General features: G+C 39.0%; 1 protein-coding gene across 2 annotated transcripts in view; it reads left to right on the top strand.

The window, feature by feature from the left end:
• Positions 1 to 23,665, top strand: part of LOC149239467 (Ran-binding protein in the microtubule-organising centre protein) — a 328,713-nt gene that overhangs the window by 281,738 nt on the left and 23,310 nt on the right. Inside the window, exon 11 of one of the 2 annotated variants that reach the window (XM_089373426.1) lies at positions 11,635 to 11,955. In XM_089373426.1, coding sequence (XP_089229552.1) covers positions 11,635 to 11,955 — 321 coding nt within the window. Of the gene's footprint in view, positions 1 to 11,634; positions 11,956 to 23,665 lie in introns of those variants that run through there. The other variant, XM_089373427.1, reaches the window with a different exon arrangement.

The following is a 23,665-nucleotide window of genomic DNA, read 5'->3' as shown; positions in this document are numbered from 1 at the left end:
TCAGATGTCATTGTAATTTCGGGAGAACATAAGTAGCAAGGAAAATGACCATGTCAGAGATGAAGTTTCGGTGTTCTAACAGGGAATCACAGTCCAATAAAGATACTACAATTTGGTGGTATCAAGGAAATTCAGAACCCTCTACAATTACAACAACAACAAGAATCTTTGTGCTACACAGTTTGGACAAGTATAGATATATATTACAGTTTGGTGCTAAAAGGAAACTATAGTTCAATAATCTGAAGACTGAGTTTAGGTGCTATCTAAAGAAGAACTCATTCCCATCACAGAAGTGAGGTGTTGGTCATATGGCAGTGAGGAGGTCTCACAAAAGGAGATCACGATGTGAAGACAGTGAAAAGATTTCGATGGTGACAATGTCTCGTTGCTCAGAAGGTCAAAGAGGAAGAGGAGCCAAGAAGAAGAAGGTTTACTATCAAAGAGGACGTGTGTCTTAGTCTTGGAGTGGCTATTAGGGCAAGGGTCTTGGTCTTGGTATTTGTGAATTGGAATCTCTATAAAAAGAATTTGTGCGGGTTTTCCTCTCAAAGAGTGAGAGGTTTTAGCTCTGGCTCATGCCTACATGCTGTGTCTCTTGTTTATTTATGTTCATGCATTGGTTACGGTTTGATGAAGAAGAACACTAATAATCTAACATGAAGAAGATACTAATATAACGAAGTAAAAAACATTCACAAGCAGTCACTAATGAAAGAGAAATCATCTAACACTAATGCCCTATATTTATCAACAACGTCTAGTTTTCTCCACATTTGCCGCAATTTTTATTTTTATTTATTTTATTTTATTTTTTTTTTTTAATTCTGACTCATTACTCGAAGTGTCTGATTCCTTCTCGACTTCATAAGTATATAACTTCTTGTTAAGGCTCCTTCTCGACTTCATAAGTATATAACTTCTTTTTAAGGCACCTGTGTCCTGAAGTCCTTTTGTCTCCACAATACCTACATTTGTTTGACTCCTTTTTACCCGAGTATTGTTGTTGGTCTTCATCTCTCTTGAATGATGACATTTTGAATTTATGTTTTTGTTCAATAATTTTTGCTTCATGTTTGGTTTCTTGAATAGTTTTGGGTTTGTACAACTTCAATTCTGCACAGATATACTCTTTAAGTCCACTTTTATACATTTTAAGCAGTTGTTCATTTGTAGATCCTCTTTGTCTTGTAGCTAATACTTCCCATTCGTGGGTGTATTTGCTTACAGACCTTGTTTGCTTGAGATGAACAAATTTTTTGTAGATATCGTCTTCTTCTTCATCATAAAAACTTTTTAGCAAGGCATCAGCAAAATTTTTTCAGAGGAAAGAACGAGCTTCACATTTGTCGGACCATCATAGGAACCAATCATATGCCTCAACTTCCAAATTGTTGGATGCAGTCATGATTTTCTCTCGTTCACATGTTGGCGGGTTCGATTAAAAAATGGTTTCCATTTTATTAACCCACACAATAGCGCGTCTATTTTCTTTCCCATCGTATTTTGGAAGCTCCTTCTTAATTCACTGATAGTCTTTTTCCGGGAATTTGGTATAGTACTGATTACCTGAGAAGTGTATTTGCGGCATTTGCGAAATTTCATGATTTGGGAAATCTTCGCTTTCTGGAGTCTTGGGACTTTGTGTTGGTTCTTGAGTAATTAAAGGGTTAAAAAATGAATTAACCCCCCACCCCATTAACTGGTTTTTCATTCCTAGCAACATTCAATCAATGTTATTTATTTTTTTAATATTGCTTGCCATTTTATCGAGTTATAGTTATCCTATTTTGACCTTCTCCTAACTCTTCTTGCTTCTTCTCAACATTATCAAGACGACGTTGTACCTTATCGAGTTCTTCTTGATATTTTTTTGAGTCATCCTTATTATTCTTCATTTTGTTCTTTTTTTTCTTGGTGGAACCAATTTTTTTTATTAACTAATAATATATTTTTTTTAAATAATAATAATAATTTTTCTTTTAACTAATTTTTTAATTATATGATTTTTAAATAAATAAATATATATATATATATATTTTTGGAATTATATAAAATTATATATTTTAATTTGTATACCCCTTTGTAATAACACAAGGTTTACTTCCAAATGTAATGGACCTATGACTGACCCAACGCGACGGATCAATCGGACAAGTGTGACCGACGGCAAGGGTTGCTCCCAAACGTAACAAACCGATGTTTGAACCAACATGATGGCTCGATCGGTCAAGTGTGACTAGCAGTTGTCGGGCCTGTAGCAGCTAGGATGGTTGGCGGTGGTGGAGGGACAGTGGACCAGGCAGAGCAAGTATGCCGGACAACGGTTTCGACTGTCACGGTCACAGGGAGCAGATCACAGTGACCGGAAAAAATGTTGAGATTTGAGTCAAGCAGACGGGTCATGCAAGTATGGATGCGATAGGGAACAAGGTGACATAGGCAAGTAAAAAAAATTGACAATGGGATTGAGGTGGGAGCATGAGCCTGCGGGGATATCTCGGCCACAACCAACGGAAACAGTGGGGGCGAAGGTGAATGATGTAAGTGGCAGTGGAAGGCCGTAGCGATCGTCAATGTTGGAAAGTGGTACAATGGATGGGAAGGCAGATGGTGAAAGTGGAGTGGTGCCGAGAGGGGCGAAGGTGAGTGATGTAAGTGGCAACGGAAGGCTGGAGTGATCGTCAATGTTGGAAAGTGGTACAACGAATGAGAAGGCAGATGGTGAAAGTGGAGTGGTGCCGAGAGGGGCGAAGGTGAGTGATGAAAGTGGCAGTAGAAGGTTCGAGTGATCGTCAATGTTGGAAAGTGGTACAATGGACGGGAAGGCAGATGGTGAAAGTGGAGTGGTGCCGAGAGGACGAAACAATGATTTGTGCAGCGGAAATTTACCCAAAGAGTCGAAAATGGCTATGATACCACTGTAGAAGAGAAAACTACAATGCAAAAATATAAATGTATGTAGTTTGTGAATTGTAAGTAAATAAGTAATTTTTATTATTGATAAGAATTGAATGGTGGTTACAAACCTTCGTGGCGGTTTGGATTTATAGGCATTGACTGGCCATGAAGGTGAATGGTCACGTTGTTTAACCTTTTGTTCCTTCATAATCAGTGAAGACATTAATTAATTTATTAATTAATTTAATTATTATCAATATTATTATATTAATATTATTTATTTTTTATTCATAACAATCATTTCCTTGCCACTTGTTGCATTGGTTTCTCATTTGGATTTTCTCCCATTTTTGTATAAATAAACCCCCTTGCTCATTGCTCAAGCTAGTGTTGAAAAGACTTGAGCTTGGGGAAACTCTACTACTACTATTTTGTATTGTCATATTGTTCATGAATAAAAAAACTTTGGAAGTCCATATGGTGCAATTGTTGGTGATGTGATTTTTGACTTGAGGTAACTTATATTTGGTTGACATTGTTTATTTCCTCTCAATTTTGTAAGCTTGGGCCTAAGTAGGGGCAGTGTTGTCCAAGGGGAAGGCAGGTATTTACATGACTTCATGGTTGGCTTGCAATTAGTTTAGGTTCTTCATGTACTTGTAAATAGCATGTTCTAGCTTCTCCGTTTGCAAGTCATCACTTAATGCTACTAATTGCTTGAGCAAGTTTCTTGAAGTGTAACACAGGTTAATTCAAGCCTTGAGTTTGCCATATCTTTGTTGGATCAACCATCTTCAAGGCATCAAGGAGCACACATTTCTATCACACCAAAGGGCTTCAAAAAACGGATCTAAGAGGGCTTTAAAGATACCCAATCTTTTCTTTCTTCCCTCACCTAAAAAATCAAATATTTTTTGGTTACCTTTATTTGTGTTTTTCATTGAATATCAAGCATTTAAGGCTGCCTTATCTACTGCTGTCCTATCAACAATAGATTAACTAAGGGGAGACTGACTCTTCAGTTTTCTTTTGGACAGTTAGTGTAGAAGTCTAACTCTAGTCATAGGGATTTCTACTTGGCATTTTGGCTAACATATGCAAGTGATTTCAAGTTTGCTTTAAATCTTTTTTTGGGCATATTCTAACTTCTTTACTTGCTGATTTTTGACAAACCCTTACATTTGCAAGGGGGAATGCTGGCAGATTTTGCCCAACTTTGAGGAATTGGAGCACCTAAAGACTATCTAGAACCAATCCTTTGTAAAAATCAACAAGATTTACCTTTGTAACCTCCTTAAGAGTTCTTTCTACCCTTGATCCTTCAAGGGATTCATTGTAACTTCTTAAATCTTCTTCATCCCTTTAAGGGATTTCCATATTTCTCTTGATTTCGATCCCATCACTCACAAAAGGGGTCTAATAAAGAATTGCAATATTTTCTTGGGAGTTAGGGGAAATCCCCCTAAGCATCCCTCTTCCCCAATTGGGGATCTTCTTGTGGGTGTGCATTTTGTGGTTTGCGTTTTGTGGATTGGATTCTAAATTAACTTAAAGTAGGTAATCACATCATTAGAGTAGCTGCAAATTTCTTTCATTTCATTGCAATCTAGTCTAGCTTTCTTGTTCATTTTGTTGAAGCATCTAGAGAAGCATTTCCTTTACATTCCTAGATTAGACTAATTGCTTTAGAATAGATTTAATTTTTTTTTCTTTTGCAAAGAGGTGATTAACTCCAGCAAGTTCCAATGGCTTGCTGGTTGAATAGATTAATTAGGGACCCTTTCCCTTCTAAGACTTCGTATTTTGGGATTGGTGGAAACCAGTAAACACTTGACTCACTAAATCAGATTGGGTTACCCAATGTTGGATCTACTTGCAAGTGGGCTGACTTGAGAAATTTGGGGAGTGCATGGAGCCTTAGCTTCCTCCTTTGGATACCCTTGTAGCTTTCCTTAAACCAATGAGGATATCCTTGTAGCTTTCCTTAACCCAACGAGGATAAAGCCTGAAGGGAAAGTATAACCTTATGTTTGACTTTTGCAATGATCACTCAATCTACCTTAACTCAAGTGACAATCTAACTTAATTTAAAACGAACCAAGAGGCACTTCAATACATTTCGATTTTAACATCTATTGTACTTGGTTATTTCCTTTACTTTTTAAAAACATATTTATCTTTGGGCATCTACATTTTCCAAGCTTTTATCTTTCACTTTGAGCATTTATATTTGAGCTACAATTTTCAAGGCATTTTACTTTGAAGTTGTTATCTTTTACTTGGACCATTTAATTTTGCATTGGACACTGGTCTTTACTTGTTATTTACTTGTTTATCTTAGGCTTTGAAAGTATTTTTCTTATCGATCCTCATTGTTATATCTCGTGATAAATGATCATGGTGGTTTATGCTCGTTAATTCTATCTACATGCTTGAAGTATTTTGTTGTTATTTATACATTGATGGTTGAATGTATCTTGGTTAGTTATAATGAACTCCTAGAAATTTTTTTTCCTTTTGCTAAAGCTTTGCTAAGACATAGTTATTTTCATAGGGTCTGTTACCACTCAAACCAGCAGAGGACCTAAAAGGGGTTCCTAAGAGGGCAACTGCTAGGTTAAGGGCAATGGTGGAGGCTTAGCCCACTATGAACACAACTAAGTCTCCCTGCTCTTTACGGACTTTCACCGATGGGAGGAGTCCTGGTAGTGTAGGGATTACTTGTAAAGTATATGTTAATGGATAGGTGGAAAGTGACACTAGAAACCCTTTCCCAAGGATGGAGTGAAGAATGGAACTTGCTTGCTTTTTAAGCAAGGGACTTGGTCCTCTAGGGGTGAGGGGTGAGGATTGGAGGGTTGAGGGAGAAGGAATAGGCTTATAGACAAGGTTCTCAATCCCTATAATCCTTGGGAAATGTGGATTCCCAAATGGTCCTTGAAAAATAATCTTTATTGAGAAGTGGGACTACATAGGGCTAAGTGGACCCAGTCTAGGTTCGGGGATGGAATGTAGCAACCTATGATGTTCCTATCCTAGACAAGGTGAAAGGAAAGGACCAAACAAGAATGTTTACTTCAAAAAGTTGAATTGATCCTATTGAGGTCTAGCTTTGGGGATGCATAGGCAAAATTTGATCCTAGAGCCAGGGCTTGGGATTCCCAGAGATTCCACCATTAGAATTGCCTCAAATTTGGAGGAGAGGGAGGGGACCCACCAGCGCAGTGGCCTGTAGGAGATCAAAATTTTTCCTTGGGTCAATTCCCGGGAAATTGATGCCCTACATGACCTAATGGGGCTAGACCTAGGGAAAAGGGGGAAAAGGGTAAAAAGAGCGTTAAAATGATCACCCTTTTTGAGGGATCAATGTCTAATTCACTTGGGGATATGGAGTCAAGGATGATGATGAGTAAGGACTTGGTTTCTTGATCGAGGAGGCCCGGAAAGTCAACTTCATCCAATGTTGAGAGAAAGAAAAGAAAAGTGACCTTCAAGCATTTATACTTTAAAGAAAATGATGCAAATGTATTGAGACAAATAATTTCTAGGACATTTCATTCATATAACATTGGCCCATACATTAAATTAGCTAAAACATGGTTAATTCCACATTTCAATTATGTAGCAGCTAGCCCTAATTTTAGCAGTATGTAGCAATAAGAATAACAACGCAAAATTTACTTACAACGTTATAGAATATATCCAACCAACATTTCATTTGCAAGACAAAGCTCCAAGACAAGAAAAATAGGCCAAATCCATACGTCAAAATTCACCCATCTCCAAGAAATATCTCCAAGGAAAAAATGTGAAGTTCTATTGATTAGAGAGATCCCAAATCAAGTGATGGTTCAAATGAATGTATCTAACATCAATATATAGCTTCCTAAGGAGTTTGAATTAGCCTATGGGCCTACATTAGCCTCTAATGATAAAATAATGTGTAAATAAAACCCCTATTGGTGATAAGCCCACCAAACTATCTCACAAGTGTAAAAATAAGCCTCACAAAGGGCCAAATAATGATATGTGCATGTCGTGGGGCCCTCCAAAGGCCTAATAATGTCTTGAAGTGCCATATTGAGGAATAAGTTCCTCGGAATATGATGGACAGGGGGGTGGCCCCTTGTTCTCCAAGTAGTAGACCAGTGGTGCTCCCAGTGGATCTAAGGATACATAAATGACCCCATGGGTCTCCATATGAATCGAAGATGCATGTGGTTTCTCTGCAAGGGCCAAAGTGGTGGAATGAATGTTGCCATGACATCGTACAAGTCCTGGGACACCTGACAAGAGTGTGGGGCTCCTGTGGGGGACTGCTGGGCATAATGTACCAAGCATATCACCATCATCCCAAAAGTGGATCACTAGTAGTCTCTAAGCATCGATAACAAGGTGGGCACTTCATAATGGCATGCCCTTTCGTAGTGGGCTTTGGCATGTGATAGTGTCTCCAAGCTCCAAAGGGGGTTAACCAAGTACCTTATTAGGTGGTTTCAGCCCTTAAAGGGGATAATATGTCCAAGGTACATCCCTCTAATGGGGGTAGCAAGTGATAAATAAGTGGAATGGAGTAGGGAATAAGAGGGGCAATCTTGGGCCACATATTGGGGCATAGGGGTAGCTAGATAAGGGGAAGCCCACACATGGGTATGTAATGTGTAGGAGGGAGAAATTGTGGTACATGGGGTGCCCCACACTTGATTTTTCCACCCTTCTTTTTCCTTTTATGAATTTTCTTTAATTAACTGCTTGGGGCTCAAAGGACAAGAGCATGATGTGTAAGATATAACAGTGATTACCTCTTTTAGGTAGGGTGGTTCATTGCCCTCCAGGGGTTGGGACAATCATGGGTTCTTGAATGATAAAGGAGGCTCATCTAGGGCCTATGGAATTAGGGTGATGACCATGGATTGGGGTAGAGCTCATGTATTGGCTTTTGCCCACGTGCTAATTATTTTGTCCTGACTATCTTTTTCATTTTGTGGTACAATTTCTTGTTAAATGTGGCCAATTATGCTTTTTTCTTTTTCTTTTAGTTGCTTCAACCTCCGAGGCATCATCCCAGGCCTGACCTAAGGTGGGAGAAAGGGGATAGGGAGGTTGGCCCTATGTGGACCCAGTTGGGACAAATGATGAATGGCTTATAGTGAGTGGAAAGGGAGTAATATATGCGGATAAAGGAGCGGGACCACACACCCAAAGCTGGGGTTTCCCAAGTAGTACCACCGTAGAATCAAATGGTCAATAAAGGAGATCCCACGGGACTAAGATCCAAGGGTAACATCTAAAAGAGACCAAGGGGACAAGAGCACAAACTATGCCCACTCTTTCTGCCAAATCCCCCCATCAATCCATACCAAAAAGTATCCATGATAAGTAAACCAAATGCTCAATTACCAAATGACAAGACATACCTTTAAATTTGAGAGGCCCACCTTCAAACATATGATCAATACAGGTGGCTGAGGGACCACATGGCTAGCTCAGGTGGCAGAGAAATGGCACAACGAGCTAGTAGGAGGCTACCAGGGGGTTGCTGGCTGCCGGCTGAGGTTCATCATGGAGAAAAATTTCTCTTGAGGATATCACCCGCGAAATGGTGGGCAATACGGTCTCCTCCCCTTGGCTTCGCTAGAAGTTAGCCTAGACAAAGGAGTTGAGATTGAGCGACAACTTCTCAACTCGAAACTTGCCCCCAAGGCCACACCAAGTGGAGTTAAAGATTTTCTCCATGTCAACCTAGGTGTGGATTTAGGCGGCAACAAGAGGGTACATCTCACATGTTCCCCTTCTCTTATGCTTTATCACATGTTGGCTAGGTTGGGATCACATTTGAGGAGAGTGCTTGGCACATTTCCCCTTTTTTGTTCACTTGGCTTGTTTCCTTGGGCTCACATTGATGGCACATATGTGGAGGTAACATATTATTGTTTTAATGAGGCCAATATCTTTTTTGTATCATGGTACACCTTACGCTATTCTTTGGAGTTTACAATGGATGGCACATATGTGGAGGTGAATTATATCATTTTTTAATGAAGGCAATCACTTGGACCATTAATTGGAGATTGCCATGGTGGACGTATATTTGATTGAAGGGGAACACATGTTGAGGCAAACAGTATTATTTTTATCATCATGTGGACCGTCCCAACTCTTATGTGAGAAGCTTTCATATCTTATTCATTGGAGAGGTTTATGGTGGCACCAATGTGTTCACATATTCATATCTTATGATGGGACTGCTTTCCTTTATAAGTGGCATCACGTGTTTTGGGAAAGGGCATATGCTAGTCTATGGTTATCACATAGAATAAGCTGCCCTTTTATCAGAGAGCCAACTTGTTATCAAATGAAGCTTAGACTTGTATTAATGTGACATATTGGTTATGATGCACATGGTACACACCATTATATGATTGGAGCTGAAATTATATCAATGATTATGGAGATAGTCATACATATTTTATGGAGTCGTGGGTGGACTTCTTCACAGTATATGAGAGACAATGCCTTGTATCAGATGGAGACATCTTTATCTATGAAACTGTGATCTCCATTCAACAGATTGGTTACCAAGAGTTCACACAACTATTGTTGGTTAAAAAGCCACAGGTCATATTCGATCCTCTTTTTACCTAGTTCACAAATATAGAGATGGCATGAAGCAGCCTTTTTGATCAATTGTTGGATGAAGGGGCCATCCCATTAGGACGTAATAATGTCAATAGTTTGGAGCAAGCTGTGGTCATTGAAGAGAAGTTGTACACTCATGGATGCTGTAAGTGACATTTGAGAGCTATCACTTCCTCATTTCAAGAAGTGTTTCACGAATCCTTGGAGGTTGTTGACATAGTCAACCATATTAGGAGTTATTTGGCATAACCAACTCCATTATTTTATCATTTTTGACTTGTCTTTTGTAGTTGATTCTATGATATCGCTATTGTATTACTTTTCTTGAATATTTTATTGCATTCCTTGGAGAGCTTAATGGTTCTAGGAAAACAATTCATATTTTGTTGTAAAAGGAGATGGAGCTAAGAGCCTATACAAGGCTAGACCCCTTGAAGCTTAGGAAAACACTTGTTGGATGTAATGGGAGGATCAACATAGTGCTTCAATGGATGAGAAGATCTTCTAAAACGTAGTGTCATCCATGCTTACTGAAATTAAATTTTGACATATGCTTGTTGAGTAATGAATTAGGTAATGCCTTTCCTTTTGTTATTATGTTATCAATGGAATATTATTTATGAATTCATGTTTTCTCTACTCTTGGATGAATGCACATATATTCTATTCATGACAATCATAATTTCAACAAGTATTGGACTTTATCTAATCTTGTAATAACCTTGGCTATATTTCTGTAGTTTAGGACAGCAAGGAGATGGCCTGTTGTTGCTTGTAGTTTTTCAGATATAATAGTCATTTCTTCTCATTAGGATAGTCTCCCATTAAGCCTTGATGTGGCCCATTTTCCCAATGAAAAGACACTAATCTCCAGTCTTTTTATCCACCATATTTTCTAAACACACAAACTGTATTGCTGGAATTAACTCTTCTTTTCACCTTGCTATTCATTTTCTAAAATTCTAACAATCCTATTCTAAGGAAGCCCCCCTTTGCCGGTGGAGAGCCAGCCTAAAGTGTGAAGAGGGCTGATGAGGTTACCTTGGCCTCCCTCTTTAGTTGCCTATGGGCTAGCATGCTTTTCTGGACTTTACTTTAAAGTGCTAGTTTGTGAGGTAACACAGGGTAATTAATCATATGAAGAATTGATTGGTGTAGTATCCTATCAAAAACATTTACTCTAGGGATTGTATTTTTCTCAACAGGCAAAAAACCCCAGTTGATGATGAGCTTGTGACACTTATTTTCTTACTCTTACTTCTCCTATTAGTTTGAGAATAGAACAATAACCCCTGCAGTGCAAGCAAGCAAAGATGTATAGAATATTAATAAATTGCAGGGTTAAACTAGCAGGGATACCAATTTGGTCAAATATGAAGCCTAGAGATGAAGTAAATCAAAACTATAGTGTATTTGGTCAAGTGTGAACTCTAAAGAAGGAAAGTGAAAATATTTACTGTAAAATTCTAGTAAGAGGTAAGTGAGATCAATAAATTTCAAATTCTGAATTTAAAACCCTGTAAAGTGCTGGCAGCAGAAGTTCAATCGAGAACTTTGGTTTGTAATGAAACTCTTTATGCAATGGATTGCTTTTTTCATTTAGCCTCTCTATTGATTTAAAAGAATGATTCCTGCAGTAGGGATGAAGACATCCTTGATTATGCAGCTATAATATTCAGGACTTATATCGATTACAATTATCAAGCCTCTAGGAAATCTTAGGAACCTTTTACAGGCATTCATTCTTCATTTATCACAACCATCGAGTTATTCAAACCAAAGAAGTAGAGAATTCCAAATAATTGTGATGAGCTTCAAGAAGAAAGTTAGAGCCAATAAATGGGAGAAGATAAATAAGACTAAACATCTAATTCAATTGTAGGCGCTAAACTTTTTCATAGAAGATAGGTGTAGCTATCTGATTGTCTAACATGTCAATGCAAAGGTTTGAAACTGAATAAAAAATCAAAATGATCTTCTTCTTCTAGACTTTCTTCTCCATTTCAACTTTTGCCAAGGTTATTATTTTCTTATTATGTTTGCTTTTAGTAATGTCATTTGTCTTTTGAACAATGGGACTTGATTTCCTTGCAGGTTGCATTGGGTGCCAGTATTGGGATTGAAGAACCACAATTGATGAAGATAATGAGGGCAACAATTTATACCCATGCACAGTGGTTTAAGCTTCAAATGTGTACAGATCGATTTGAGAAACTTTTGAGGATAAATGAGTTGAAAGAGATGGATCCTGGGATGGTTAAAAAATTAAAATCTGAGGCCAACCCAGACTTGTGCAGTGGTGCTACTTCCCATGTTACTGGAAGTTCATGTAATTCAATGCCGTCAGATGGTAGTAATCAACCACCAGAGGCTTCTGGAGGTCTCTTTAATGAAACTGCAATCCTCCAAGTCATGGTAAGATGATCCAAATTTTCTTATTGGCTTTTATTCTTCATCCTAAATTAGATTCACACACTTTCCAATTGAAGAAGTGCTTTCTGATCTGTATGTTTTGTCTTGTAACATGTCATTGATATTGTCTAGATATTTTGTGCAAGTCCTTGTGTGGTTATTACTATTTCTCCATGTAAGGTAAAGATGCAATTCCTTTTTCCTGGATGCATTGTTGGACTAATTTTGGAAACAACCCTTTTTCTATAACCATTGAGACTATCGTCTATGGATACACATTCTAATTCTATTATTGAAATATTGAAGACAGAATCTAAGTAGGTTGTCTGACCCCACTGTTTTGTGGCATAAAAAAGAAATGTCTTTGGGTGTGAACTCCTTTTTGTTGCTGTATCCTGAAGCTTTTGCTTATCACAAGCATACTGTTTATCATACTTGGGGCATTGTTGGAATTTATCGAGGGTTGCTTAGGCCATCAAAGGACATTGTGTGTTTCTTTGATAATAATTTCTGTCTTAGGCTCTAACGAGTGCATGCCTTTTCCCATGAATGAATAAATTGGGTAACTATATCATGTGTTGAGTTTGATGTGAAGAAATAAGGCAGTTAAAGTTATTAATTTTGCAGAGGTAAATGTAATATAAGATAAGTTAAGATAATCATTAATAGAAATAATTAGGTTGTGTTGCTATCATGGCAGATAGTAAATGTAACTGATAATCAAAAGTTCAACTATGAAGGTAACTATATTTTGTTAGAAAGTTGTTCTTAGCTAGTTGATAGCTAGATGGATGGAGGCAATAACTTTTTTGGCAACAACCATGCCGATTGCCTTACATTGTAGGAAGTTATGGGGAAAATCTATTTGGAAGGGTTGTGAGGTATTCTGCACGTGATCATCAGTTGAAATTTGATACCATGAATTGTAATAATTAGTGCATCTATGGACCAGTAAACTGCTCATTTTTCGTGGTGTTGGTGTAGTGAAGGTATCATCCATGACAAGTGATGTTATTCCCTATTTAAAATGTATGTAGTGGTGGTCAAGTAAGATGCAACATATGGCAGGAATAATACATTTAAACATTAAAGTGAGCAGTCTGTCTCCTAGAGCAGTGTGATGGTCACTGAGTGGATTTCTTTGAGTTGTAGACTAATTGTTAATTCTTGAATACCAGATCTGATATATATGCCTAGCAATTTTATACCCAGAAATATTTATTTAACCTAGTAAATTATTTTCTGAATTGCTGAATAAAAATACACTGGTATTTAACAATAAAATTTGCAGCATAAGCACAAGGCACAACATAAAATTATAAAACCTTCCAATTGATTCTTCACTTTATCTCTTAGAACAAATAAGGGCTCCCTTTTAGGGAAAATGGCCCACAGAGAATAACAGAATTTGATTCAGCAATAGAACCTGGAAAATCTTGGTCCCCTGGAAAACTCGGCCCATTGAAAAATCCCAGTCTGCAAACTAGACCTTCCTTTCCCCTAGCTGCCCCTCATACGGCCACATGGTAGGTGATCCTATTGACCTCAACCTAGCCATAACTCAGACGATCTCCTTCTGCAAGCCTCAAATCATACTATCTAAGTCTGCCTTTTGCAAATTCGGTGGTCAACAACTTGGCCTCCACAAGTTTCCTTCTTTGGAATTTCCAATGTTCCATGGGGACGTGTCCCTAGGGTGGGGGAGTGGGGTGCACTCCCCACATTTCCCATGTTCCTAGGATGGGGGAACGCTTGGGGAAATGTTTCCCCATGTCCCCCTTTTGGGGGAACTTGAAGAAACACAGATGACGTGTTTCCCCAAAAGGGGTGCTTGTAGGTGCCCCCCCTGAAAAAGGGTTGGGCATCCCTGTTACCCACCAAAATGGGTAAGCGCCATAGTAGAAATTTTTTTCTCCTATCTTGGACAGCCAGCCAGCTAGCAGCCTAGCAGCCCTACACATTGCTCATTGATAATGATATACGAGTTTTCTTTGCCATCTACACCGGTCATGCACCTCTCTCCATTCAGCTTTCCTCTTGGATAAAAGTGGGCTACCACTCAATAGGTACTTAGACCATTTTGCAATTGAGTACTTTGATATAATGTCTTGGGCATTTTAACATGGATAAAGGGGTGGTTTGGATGATTGACCTATCTTGACTGTAAACTTGTTATCACAAGTTACCAAGGGGGATAATATTTAGCCCTAGTCTAGTGAGACCTCCTCTAAGGCCTTAAGGTCATAGGAGGGGCACTACTTGGGAAACTTGGATTGAAGTAGCATGCCCATTGCCCTTTTCATACTTAACATATTCCATATCACATCACTCTTTTAATACCATGGCCATCCTTCCGGTTAACTGTCATTACTTTATTGGGATTTGGCACTCACATATCCACATCCTTGAGTTGAGTTGGAAAACTTTGCCCTAGAGGTTGATGCAACTAAAATAATGAAAAAGCATAATATGGCCACAACAAAATAAAAAGAAAAGGTTAAAATGCAAAAGATGGTCGGGACAAAAATTAGTGAGTGGGAAAAGCCTAGCATGAGCTCTCCCTGCCTCATTACTGTTGAAAATTGATAGCCTCGATTGGTATTTTCGTTAGCAAAACAAAGGAGAAATTTTTGTATTTTTCATGTTGACCAAGTCGGCCTCATTTGCTCAAGTCGGCCCCACCACATGAAGGTGTTTGACCCTATGGTCAAAACCCATTTCCTAACGCTCATATAAATTGGCATTCAATTGACCTCATTTGGCATCCATCCATCACATTAATACGATCTAAACCAAGAAGATTTGTTTACACGTGCGAGGAGGAGAAGAGGAAAATTATCTCTGCATCTAAGTCACATGACACGAGGACACGTAAATACGAGTATTCGACATGAGACACAACGACCTCGGAAACAAGACACGAAGGACACGTTTTATATATATATCTATATCTATATCTCTATATATATATATATATATATATATATATATATATAACACTGAAATATAGTTCCTGATCCATATTAAGTTACTGAAATATAGTATTAGTTTATTAATTTACTACATCAATGATGTTCATTGCTCACAGTTCAATGTTCATTCTTGAATCTTCATGTTATTAACTTATTAAACAGATTGAGAACCAAATCGAGGATCTCAACAGGGGCATTCTGCGTATTGCACATATGACATCAGACACTGATATTTTCTTTCTTAGCAGTTCTAGCTCTCTTGTTGACTAGTATATGAATCTAACTTACTCAAGTTGCACATCTTGGAAAATGTGGGCAATTGCAAGACAGACTCAACTAGGTAGAGCCCTATATATTTAAGTCAACTCTCTGTAGCCATTGAAATTTGCAATTAAAACAATACAATGGCTATATATGCATGCTTTCTTCAATGGTCAAACTTGGAGATATGCAGGGAGTCGAAAAATGTCTTGAAGAGTGGAATTTGATGTCCATATCATAGGGCACAATGTACTAATTGATGCCTATATCACAAAAGGAATGATTGAAAAGGCAGACCACTGAGTCTTTCTTGAACATGTTTTAGAAAAAGGAGGAAAACCAAATTTCAAAACATGGGAAATGTTTGTGGATGGATATTTAGAGAACAAGCAAATGAATCGAGCTATAGAGACCATGAATAAAGCTATTTAAAAAGTTAAAAATCGTGAATGGCAACCGACACCTGAAAAGTCTCTTGAATACATTGATACAAATTATATAGGTATGGGCGTATGGAATACAAGAAAATGTTGACCTGGCCCCCACACGCTCAAAAACAAGAAATTTAAGCCCCAAACCATGAACGCTATTATCCAGGACCCAGGTCGATGTGAAGTTGACAGTTGGGAATCGCTAAAGGAACTTCCAACACAACACAACAATGACTCCAACGAGCAAACAATGACCAAGTTCCAACACAGCAACTACTCTAACGAGCTTCGACGGCGAAAAATGACCCAAAAAACCAAAAAAATGAACCATGCGTGAGCTTTATGAGTGACTTTTTGTGGGACACGTGTCCTAAGGGGCAAAAATGTTAGGGCACATTTTTGCCATGTCAAAAACGCGTGTCATGATTGGAGGACACGATAAAAAACGTTTTGGACACGTTTTAGGTCGTATTTCGTGTCTGACATGTGAAATACTGGACACATGACCCTGAGGGATGTGTCCTCTGACTTATCTCTGTATTGACCAACTATTTGACCAACGTTGACTTTGGTTCATTCCTTTGTTTGACCGAGCTCTTGATTGATTTTAGAGGCCAAGATTTTCTGTGGTTCGTTGACTTTGTTTGACCAAAGTTTATCTATGTTTCTAGGTGGTTGACTAAGAGTTGATCGCAGGTCAACTATGGCATTTTGACCGAGCTTTGATAGTGGTATTGCAGGCCAAATTTTGGCCCTTTGACCAGCTGCCTCAGGCAAAAATTGTTGCATGGTGTTGTCATTGACACCAACATCAGTTTTGGAATGCTCTTAATATATGTCATGATTTACATCAATGGAAAACTTCAATGGACAAGTAGCCCTAGAAGGATGACAGAAAACCCTCGAATCCTTGCACTTGTTGAATCTTTTGAAGATGAAGATCAGTTGGGTTTCTCCTCAAATCACCATCATTGGATGCTTCTTGTCATACTGATTCCAATGGTATATGAAACATCTCGTGGCTCCTCACGGTTTGCAAAATATGCCTTTCAGAAGATCAAAGCCCCATCCTGTGGTGAATTTCCCCATGAGCTTGATGACTTGGTAGTATATCATTAGCTAGGAACTCAAGAAGTCAAAAGGATTTTTTTTATTAAAAATCAAATTAAATATTATATGGTTAAAGTACTCCAGCGAGGGCATCAAATATTTAAATTTAAACTAAAGATTAAAGTCGACGTTCATTTGTTTGGGCTTTTTGGCTCCATCCAAATCAAAATTCAAATTTCGATTTCCCTCCAAAACCCTACATTGGCTCCCTCAATAATATCTTCTTAATGTTAGTTTTTGTAGCATCGGATGATGTTCATTTGTTTAAGCTATTTGGCTCCATCCAAATCAAAATTCAAATTTTGATTTCCCTCTTGAAAACCCTAAGTTGACTCCCTCAATAATATCTTCTTAATGTTAGTTTTTGTAGCATTAGATGTGTTCTAGCCTTGAAATTTTGTGGACAGGCTAGAATACATGAGATCTCCAAAACCCATAAATCATTTTTGGAGATTCTGCCTAGAAATGACTTAATTAGATTATTAACCAGTTTTTAAATATTTCCTAAGTCTAAACTTAGGGAATATGGTTAATTAATCAATATTAATTAAGTCAAGGCGCGAATGATCTAGAAACTCACACGAATTGATCCAGAGATGATCCTAGCCATTGATTAGGTTTTAATCTTGGCCATTGGTGCTCCAACAGAGGATATTATAAGAGGACGTCGAAGTAGTGATGGAGAATACACTTAAGAAGTTAGATTTCTGAGCAGATCGATTTCCAAAGTAGCAGTAGTTAGTTGTTAGAGAGAGAGCTAGAGATCAAAGCAATGATTGAGGGGCAGGGATAGTGAGTTTGGAGGAAATATTTCCAGATCCAGAGAGGCAGTAGTAAGAGGGTCGAGTTATCCTAGAGAGGTAGCGCAGAGGTAGCACAAAAGAGGCTCATGTTGGGATTTGGATGGCCAGATTTCTGAAGGCAAGTTGTGTTAGATATTTCCTATGGGAGAAGGGAAATTCCCTTCAGTATTTTGCCCAGTTTTTCTTGCTGTGGATTGCCAATTTCAGGCATCGATATTGTACTCAAATTTTTCACTGCTGCATAATAATAAAACCCTAAGGTATTACATCAGTTTTCCCAAGTTGGCGTTTTCTGGAGACTTTTGTCCAAAAATAATTGTGTTATTTTTATGTGTGTGCTAGCATTTTTTTCAACGTTTATTCTTCCACGATTTTATTTGTGTAGATTGTAGTGTGATTTATTCAGTATTTGCTGTAGCAAACAATAATTAAATTGTTAAATTAATTAACAATTAGGAGAATAATTTCCAGTTGCTGTAATAGGATTTCAGTATTTGAATTTTCACATGGTATCAGAGTGCAGTTAATAAACCAAAGAGCTCAGAGGCGAAGAGAGAAGGAATTTCGCTACTCATTATGGACAACAACCTGAAATTCCTAAGGGCAATGCAGTCATTTTGCTAGGAGGCCGAATTACTTGCGGAGGTTTGATTTTTTTGAGTGAGGTGTAGAAAAATTCGATCTTTCCAGATTGAGTGATTCGAGAGACAGAGGGAGCAACTCAGTTTTTTTGTTGAGCATATCTCTAGCTGGACGCAGAAGTTTTGCAGCAGTATGCTAAAGCAGAGCCAACATCGGGTTGAAGGAAGAAGAGCACACACAGATGAAATTTTTTCCTTAGGGAACTTCTAGTCTCAAGAAGTTTGATTTTTTTCGACACCACATACATTGCTCTCCTCTGCTCATTATAACCACTTTTCACATATTTCCCATCCTGGTCTACATTTATCCATTGGATCCACAAGGAGTTAGCCTTCCCCTCCCCTTATCCATACTTTGGGTCGGGCTTGGAACGATGCCCTGAAGGTTAATGCAGCTAAAAAGAAAGTAAAAAAAGCATAATTTGGCCACTCTCAATAGGAAATGTTCCATAAAATGCAAAAGATGGTTAGGACATGCAAATTTAGCACGTGGGCAAAAGTCGAGCTTGAGCTCTACCCCCATCATTATGGCCATCACCCTGGCTCCTAGGGCCCCCTATATTAGCCCCCTACATCATTGAGGAACCCATGATTGTCCCAACCCTTAGTGGGCAATGAACTACCCAACCTTAAGGAGGTATTCTCTGCTATATCCTTCACATCATGCCCTTATCCCCTGGAGCCTTGAACAATTTTAAAAGAAAATCAATAAAGGGAAAAAGGCATATGAAGAGGGGTGAAAAAGAAAAGGTCAGGGTAACTCATGTACCACGATTGCTCCCTCTTGCATTCATACACCCATGTGTGGGCTTCCCTCTTCTTGGCTACCCTTGTACTATGGCACGTGGCTTAGAGCTTTTCCTCACTATGTTCTATCATCATATCACATGACACCTACCACTTAATGGATCCACTGTGGACCTATCACTCCCTTAGAGGTTGAAACCACTTAACAGGGTCCTTAGTTAACCTTCTTCTTGAACTTGGAGACACCTGTACACTCTAAAACCCATTATGAAAGGGCATGCCACTGTGAAGTGTCCACTTGGTTCCATGGTTTGTAAGCTTATTTACTCAATTACACTAATGATTTGTTGTACTGGAAGGTGAGGAGATGCATTGAATCTTATACAGGATTGTAGGTGGGTCTTCATCTCGGGGTTTGGTCTCCCTATATGGGGTCCAAGCCCTCTAGAGGGCCATATTGGCATTTGTAGGGTGTGCGTTGAGAGCCATGGTCCTCCACTATAGCAGAGAGCAGATAGCCATGCCATGGGATCCTTTAGTACTATCCATTGCTTGCTCGTGTTCCACTTATTTGATGATGATGATGCACCTGGACCACCTTGCCCAGCCGACTATAAGCTCTCACCACACACTCGACAGTTGATCCAAGGACCAGGTGGGGTTGTGTCTCACCATGTGAGGCAAAGGGAGGGCTTGCATCATTTTCCTGCCCTTATAGATGGGATATAGGCTTGTTCGATCCATTTGGAAACCCATGAAGATGTTTTTGTGCCCCCAAAGCCACTTGGGAGTACCACATGTCATTTGCTTGGAGATCAAGGGGCCATCTCCTTCATCACTATTTTTGGAGCCCTTCCACTCATTTTGGTACATGAGGGACTTGACTAGGGCTTTCAATGGCCCTCTTAGCTATTTTATTACCATTTCAGCCCTCTTGGGAGGATTATTTTTCATATTATGGAGCTATTTGGTGGGCTTGTCACCAAAAGTGTTGTTATTTTGCACATTATTTTACTTTAGGGGCATTATTAGGCTAAAATAGGGCATTTGATTCTCTTAGAGGATTATATAAATAGAAGAGAGGCATTCTCTCTCTTTCATCATCACTTGGATTGGTATCTCTTTGGAGAAAAGACTTCGGACCTGCAATTGTTGGATGAATTGGAGACAATTGATGCATTTTGATTTTGGATATTTGTATTTTGTCTTGGAGCTTCATTTTTGCAAGTATAATGGATGGATATAATCTTCATGTCATGTAAGTGCTTTCTTTTATGCGAAATTTTATATGCTTATTGTCTAATGTATGGAATACTATTGCATTTATTTGTGCCCTAATTGTGAGGCAATATTATTAAACACTTGATAATCTTGGCTCATTGCATATGTAATTCATTTTGGCAAGAAGATAGAAACATTCCTAGGGGTGGGTTGACTCTTTATACCTTGAAACTCCATTACTTGGCAAGTCGAAGTATAAATATTTCTTGTGACATTGCAGTTGCTTCTTTGGGGCATGCAAAGTTGTTGGAAGGCTCCTTGGTAGAGAAAAAATCCTTAATCACTTTGACTCCATTCTCCACAATTGGCTAGGCACTGGCCTCAAGTCCTTGATAATCACCCTAAAATTTTCCCTTTTTCACAATTTTTCTACCCTAGCCCTAGACAACCTAGCTAGGGCACCCAACGAATTCCATTTTGTTGATTTGGGGTAGCATTGGATGTGCTCTAGCCACGAAATTTGGTGGAGAGGTTGGGGCACATGAGATCTCCAATACCCAGAAAGGGTTTGGACAGATTCTAAACAGATCAAGAGATATTAAAATAATTAATATTTTTAATGGAGTCCCTAAGTCTAAACTTAGGGAAAATAAAATATTAATGTGTATTAATATGACTCTGTGTTAGAATGGTCCAAAAGATGTGGATCAAGCCAGATCTAATCTTGGCCATTGATTCGGGACTTAATCTTGGCCGTTGATATGTCAATAGGAAAAGTATAAGAGGAGGCTTGAGGGTCACTTGGAGAACAAACCAGATGATCAGTCATTCTATTCTCTAGAGCAGGGTTTGCTAAGAGAGATAGAATCAGTGATCAGGAGAGTTGCTGAGGGGCATTGAGTACAGAGGAATAGAGAAGGTAGAGATTGTGTCGGGAGAGTAGCTCATCAGCCAAGGAGGGTGATGCAGAGCCAACAAGGGCTCACGCATGGCCACGCAGAGGCAGCCAAGTGCTGCGCAGAGCACTAGAGGGGCCAGCGTAGCTGACGCAGAGGGCCCCAGAGTTGACGCAGGGCCTCTTGGGGCTGACGTAGGCCAAGAAAGGCTGACGCAGGGCTAGCGTGAGACAAAGAGGGGCTGACACAGTCCAGATTGGGCAAACGCTGGGGTTACAGGAGCAGTTTTGTGCTAAGTAGCTGCCGGAAGGGTTTTATGGGGTTTCAGCAAGGAGATTTCTCTCAAACTGTGAGGCATAGCTGCTAAGGAAATTCTCTGTTGGGTAGGCCAGTTACGACACCCAGATTGTACTTTGATATTGCTTAATAAGAAAACCCTTAGATAGTTGCACCGGTTTTCTCGCATTGGGTTTTTCTGGGGACGTTGATCCAAAAATAGTGGTGTCATGTGGTGTGTTTGTTCTTGTTTCTTTTAGTTGCTGATCTGTAATATGTTGAGCATGCACTGGTGTTTATTTTCAGTATTTACTTTGTAAATAACTTGTTAAAGAAAAATTAACAAGTAGGTAGGAATAAATCAGGAAAAGTGCATGAAGGGTTTCTAAATTAAGTAAACTTAGAAACTTCAACACATTCTATCCATCAATTTGTTGAGCGAGTTGGCAAGGAATTGCACTGGGGTGTCCAACACTAGCCCTCCAAATTTGAAGCAAATCTCACGGTTAGTTTGTGAGATAGACCAAGCCCTAGCTCCAAAATCACTTGGATTTAGGTCTTTCTAGGTTAGTGGATTTCTAAGGGATCTCCTATGATGTAGACTCTAAGGAAATTCATCTATTTTTTTATCCCTTCTTCCCCCTTGCTTGACCTAGGCTTTTTGTTTGAAGATTCACCTGAAACCCTAGGTCTTGTTTGGGTCCCCTTGGGCTTCTTTGTTGTCCCCCATCTTACCATTTCTTATTTCACAATGCCACTTAGAAACCTCTTCCCTTTCAAAATCTTGGGTCTAGGGCATCCCTTGTCAAGAGATATTTCTAATCCCTAGGTCTAGGCCTCCTTCCCTTGAGCCTTTCTTGGAGAGCCCTTCTTTTGCTTCTAAGAAAAGCAACCTATTATTTAAGCCTCTCCTGTGAATGGGTTTGGAAATCACATTGTACATTGTTATTGACCTCATCATTCTATTGATTTCCACCATACCGGGACTCCTCCCATTAGTGAAAGTCCGTAAAGAGAAGGGGACATCGACTGAGGTGACCATGGGTCCTTGTCCTGTTGTTGCCACTTGGTTTAGTTGTAGTCCCTTTGGAATCCCTCCTGGGTGCCCTGCTAAATTTAGCGGTAACATTTTTTGCGTCATTGTCGGGGACATGTGACATGTGTCCTTTTTCCCTTATGACACCATTGATATATCATTCTTGGCGACTCTATTGGAAGAACAAAGCCCTAGTTCTTCATTGAACCTTAAAGTTAAATGCTTGTAGGGTGAAGTAAGCATCTATTAGGGCATCCAAATTCACCCCGGCAACTCCATTTTGATCCTATATGCGAGGATATAAAAATGGTCTATGACTTCACTCCATCGCCCTATGATAACCTTGATCCTAAAGAAGTTCTAAGACTACTAGAGCTGAATGGGTGGATTAAGAATAGGTTGCACAGGTTCAAAGGAAGTCTCGATCAAGATGCTAATGTCCACATAGATGACTTCTACTACCTGGGCCCGTATAGAATCAAGAATAATGATACAATTATGATGTTATTTTCTCTATCACTTGAAGGTCACGCTAAAGTTTGGTATGACAATCTTCCCCCTGAAAGTGTTGCTGATTATGATAGATTTGAAGATATCTTCGTGGGAGGCTGGAGCAACATCCCATACCAAGAAAGTGGTCTTTATAACCCAGAGAAAGAAGCTCCTTTTCTAGGAGATCAAATAGATCCCTTCATGTATGATCAACATAAGTCAAGTAATGGGACAAGTAATCTTGAAGGGGATCTTGATAAGAATGTCAATGAAAGATATTACAATTCACAACAAATTCGTCCCATAGAAGCCAATGAATTAAATGATTGGGATGACCTTAAAGAAAACTCAGAAATGGGAGACCCTCATGAGAATAAGGGGTATGCAAAAGAATGGAATGAGTCTAAGGAAAATCACAATGACCAAGCAAATGAAGAACCCATGGTCGACCTTTGGGATGTGGACTTGGGAATCAAGAACGAACATGGCATAGATGAAAACCCCACTCAAGCCCGTAAGGATGAAGATCATGAAATGGGTTTTTTCATTCAAGAAAGGAGGTTGAAGGATGTGGATATTGTTGTCCCCGTTGACATTTCTGAATTCTTCCACATAAATGAAGGGAAATGAATATTAACCTTCATTTTCCCAATTACCCTATTTATGATACTTACATGAAAAATGAGGTTGAGAACCTGAGGTAGGTTTTCCCTTTCTTCGGGACATTTCTCACTATAATACACCTACTAGCACCATTGAAAGGGACAATCATTGCTTTCCCATGTATGAAGAAGGTCTATTGGAAGTAGTTGGCCCCATTTATGATA

Source organism: Pinus tabuliformis, chromosome 8 (genome assembly GCF_031772625.1).
Source record: "Pinus tabuliformis cultivar Carrire ecotype Pingquan chromosome 8, CPIR1, whole genome shotgun sequence".
NCBI lineage: Eukaryota > Viridiplantae > Streptophyta > Pinopsida > Pinales > Pinaceae > Pinus > Pinus tabuliformis.
This window is presented reverse-complemented; position numbering and strand designations above follow the sequence as displayed.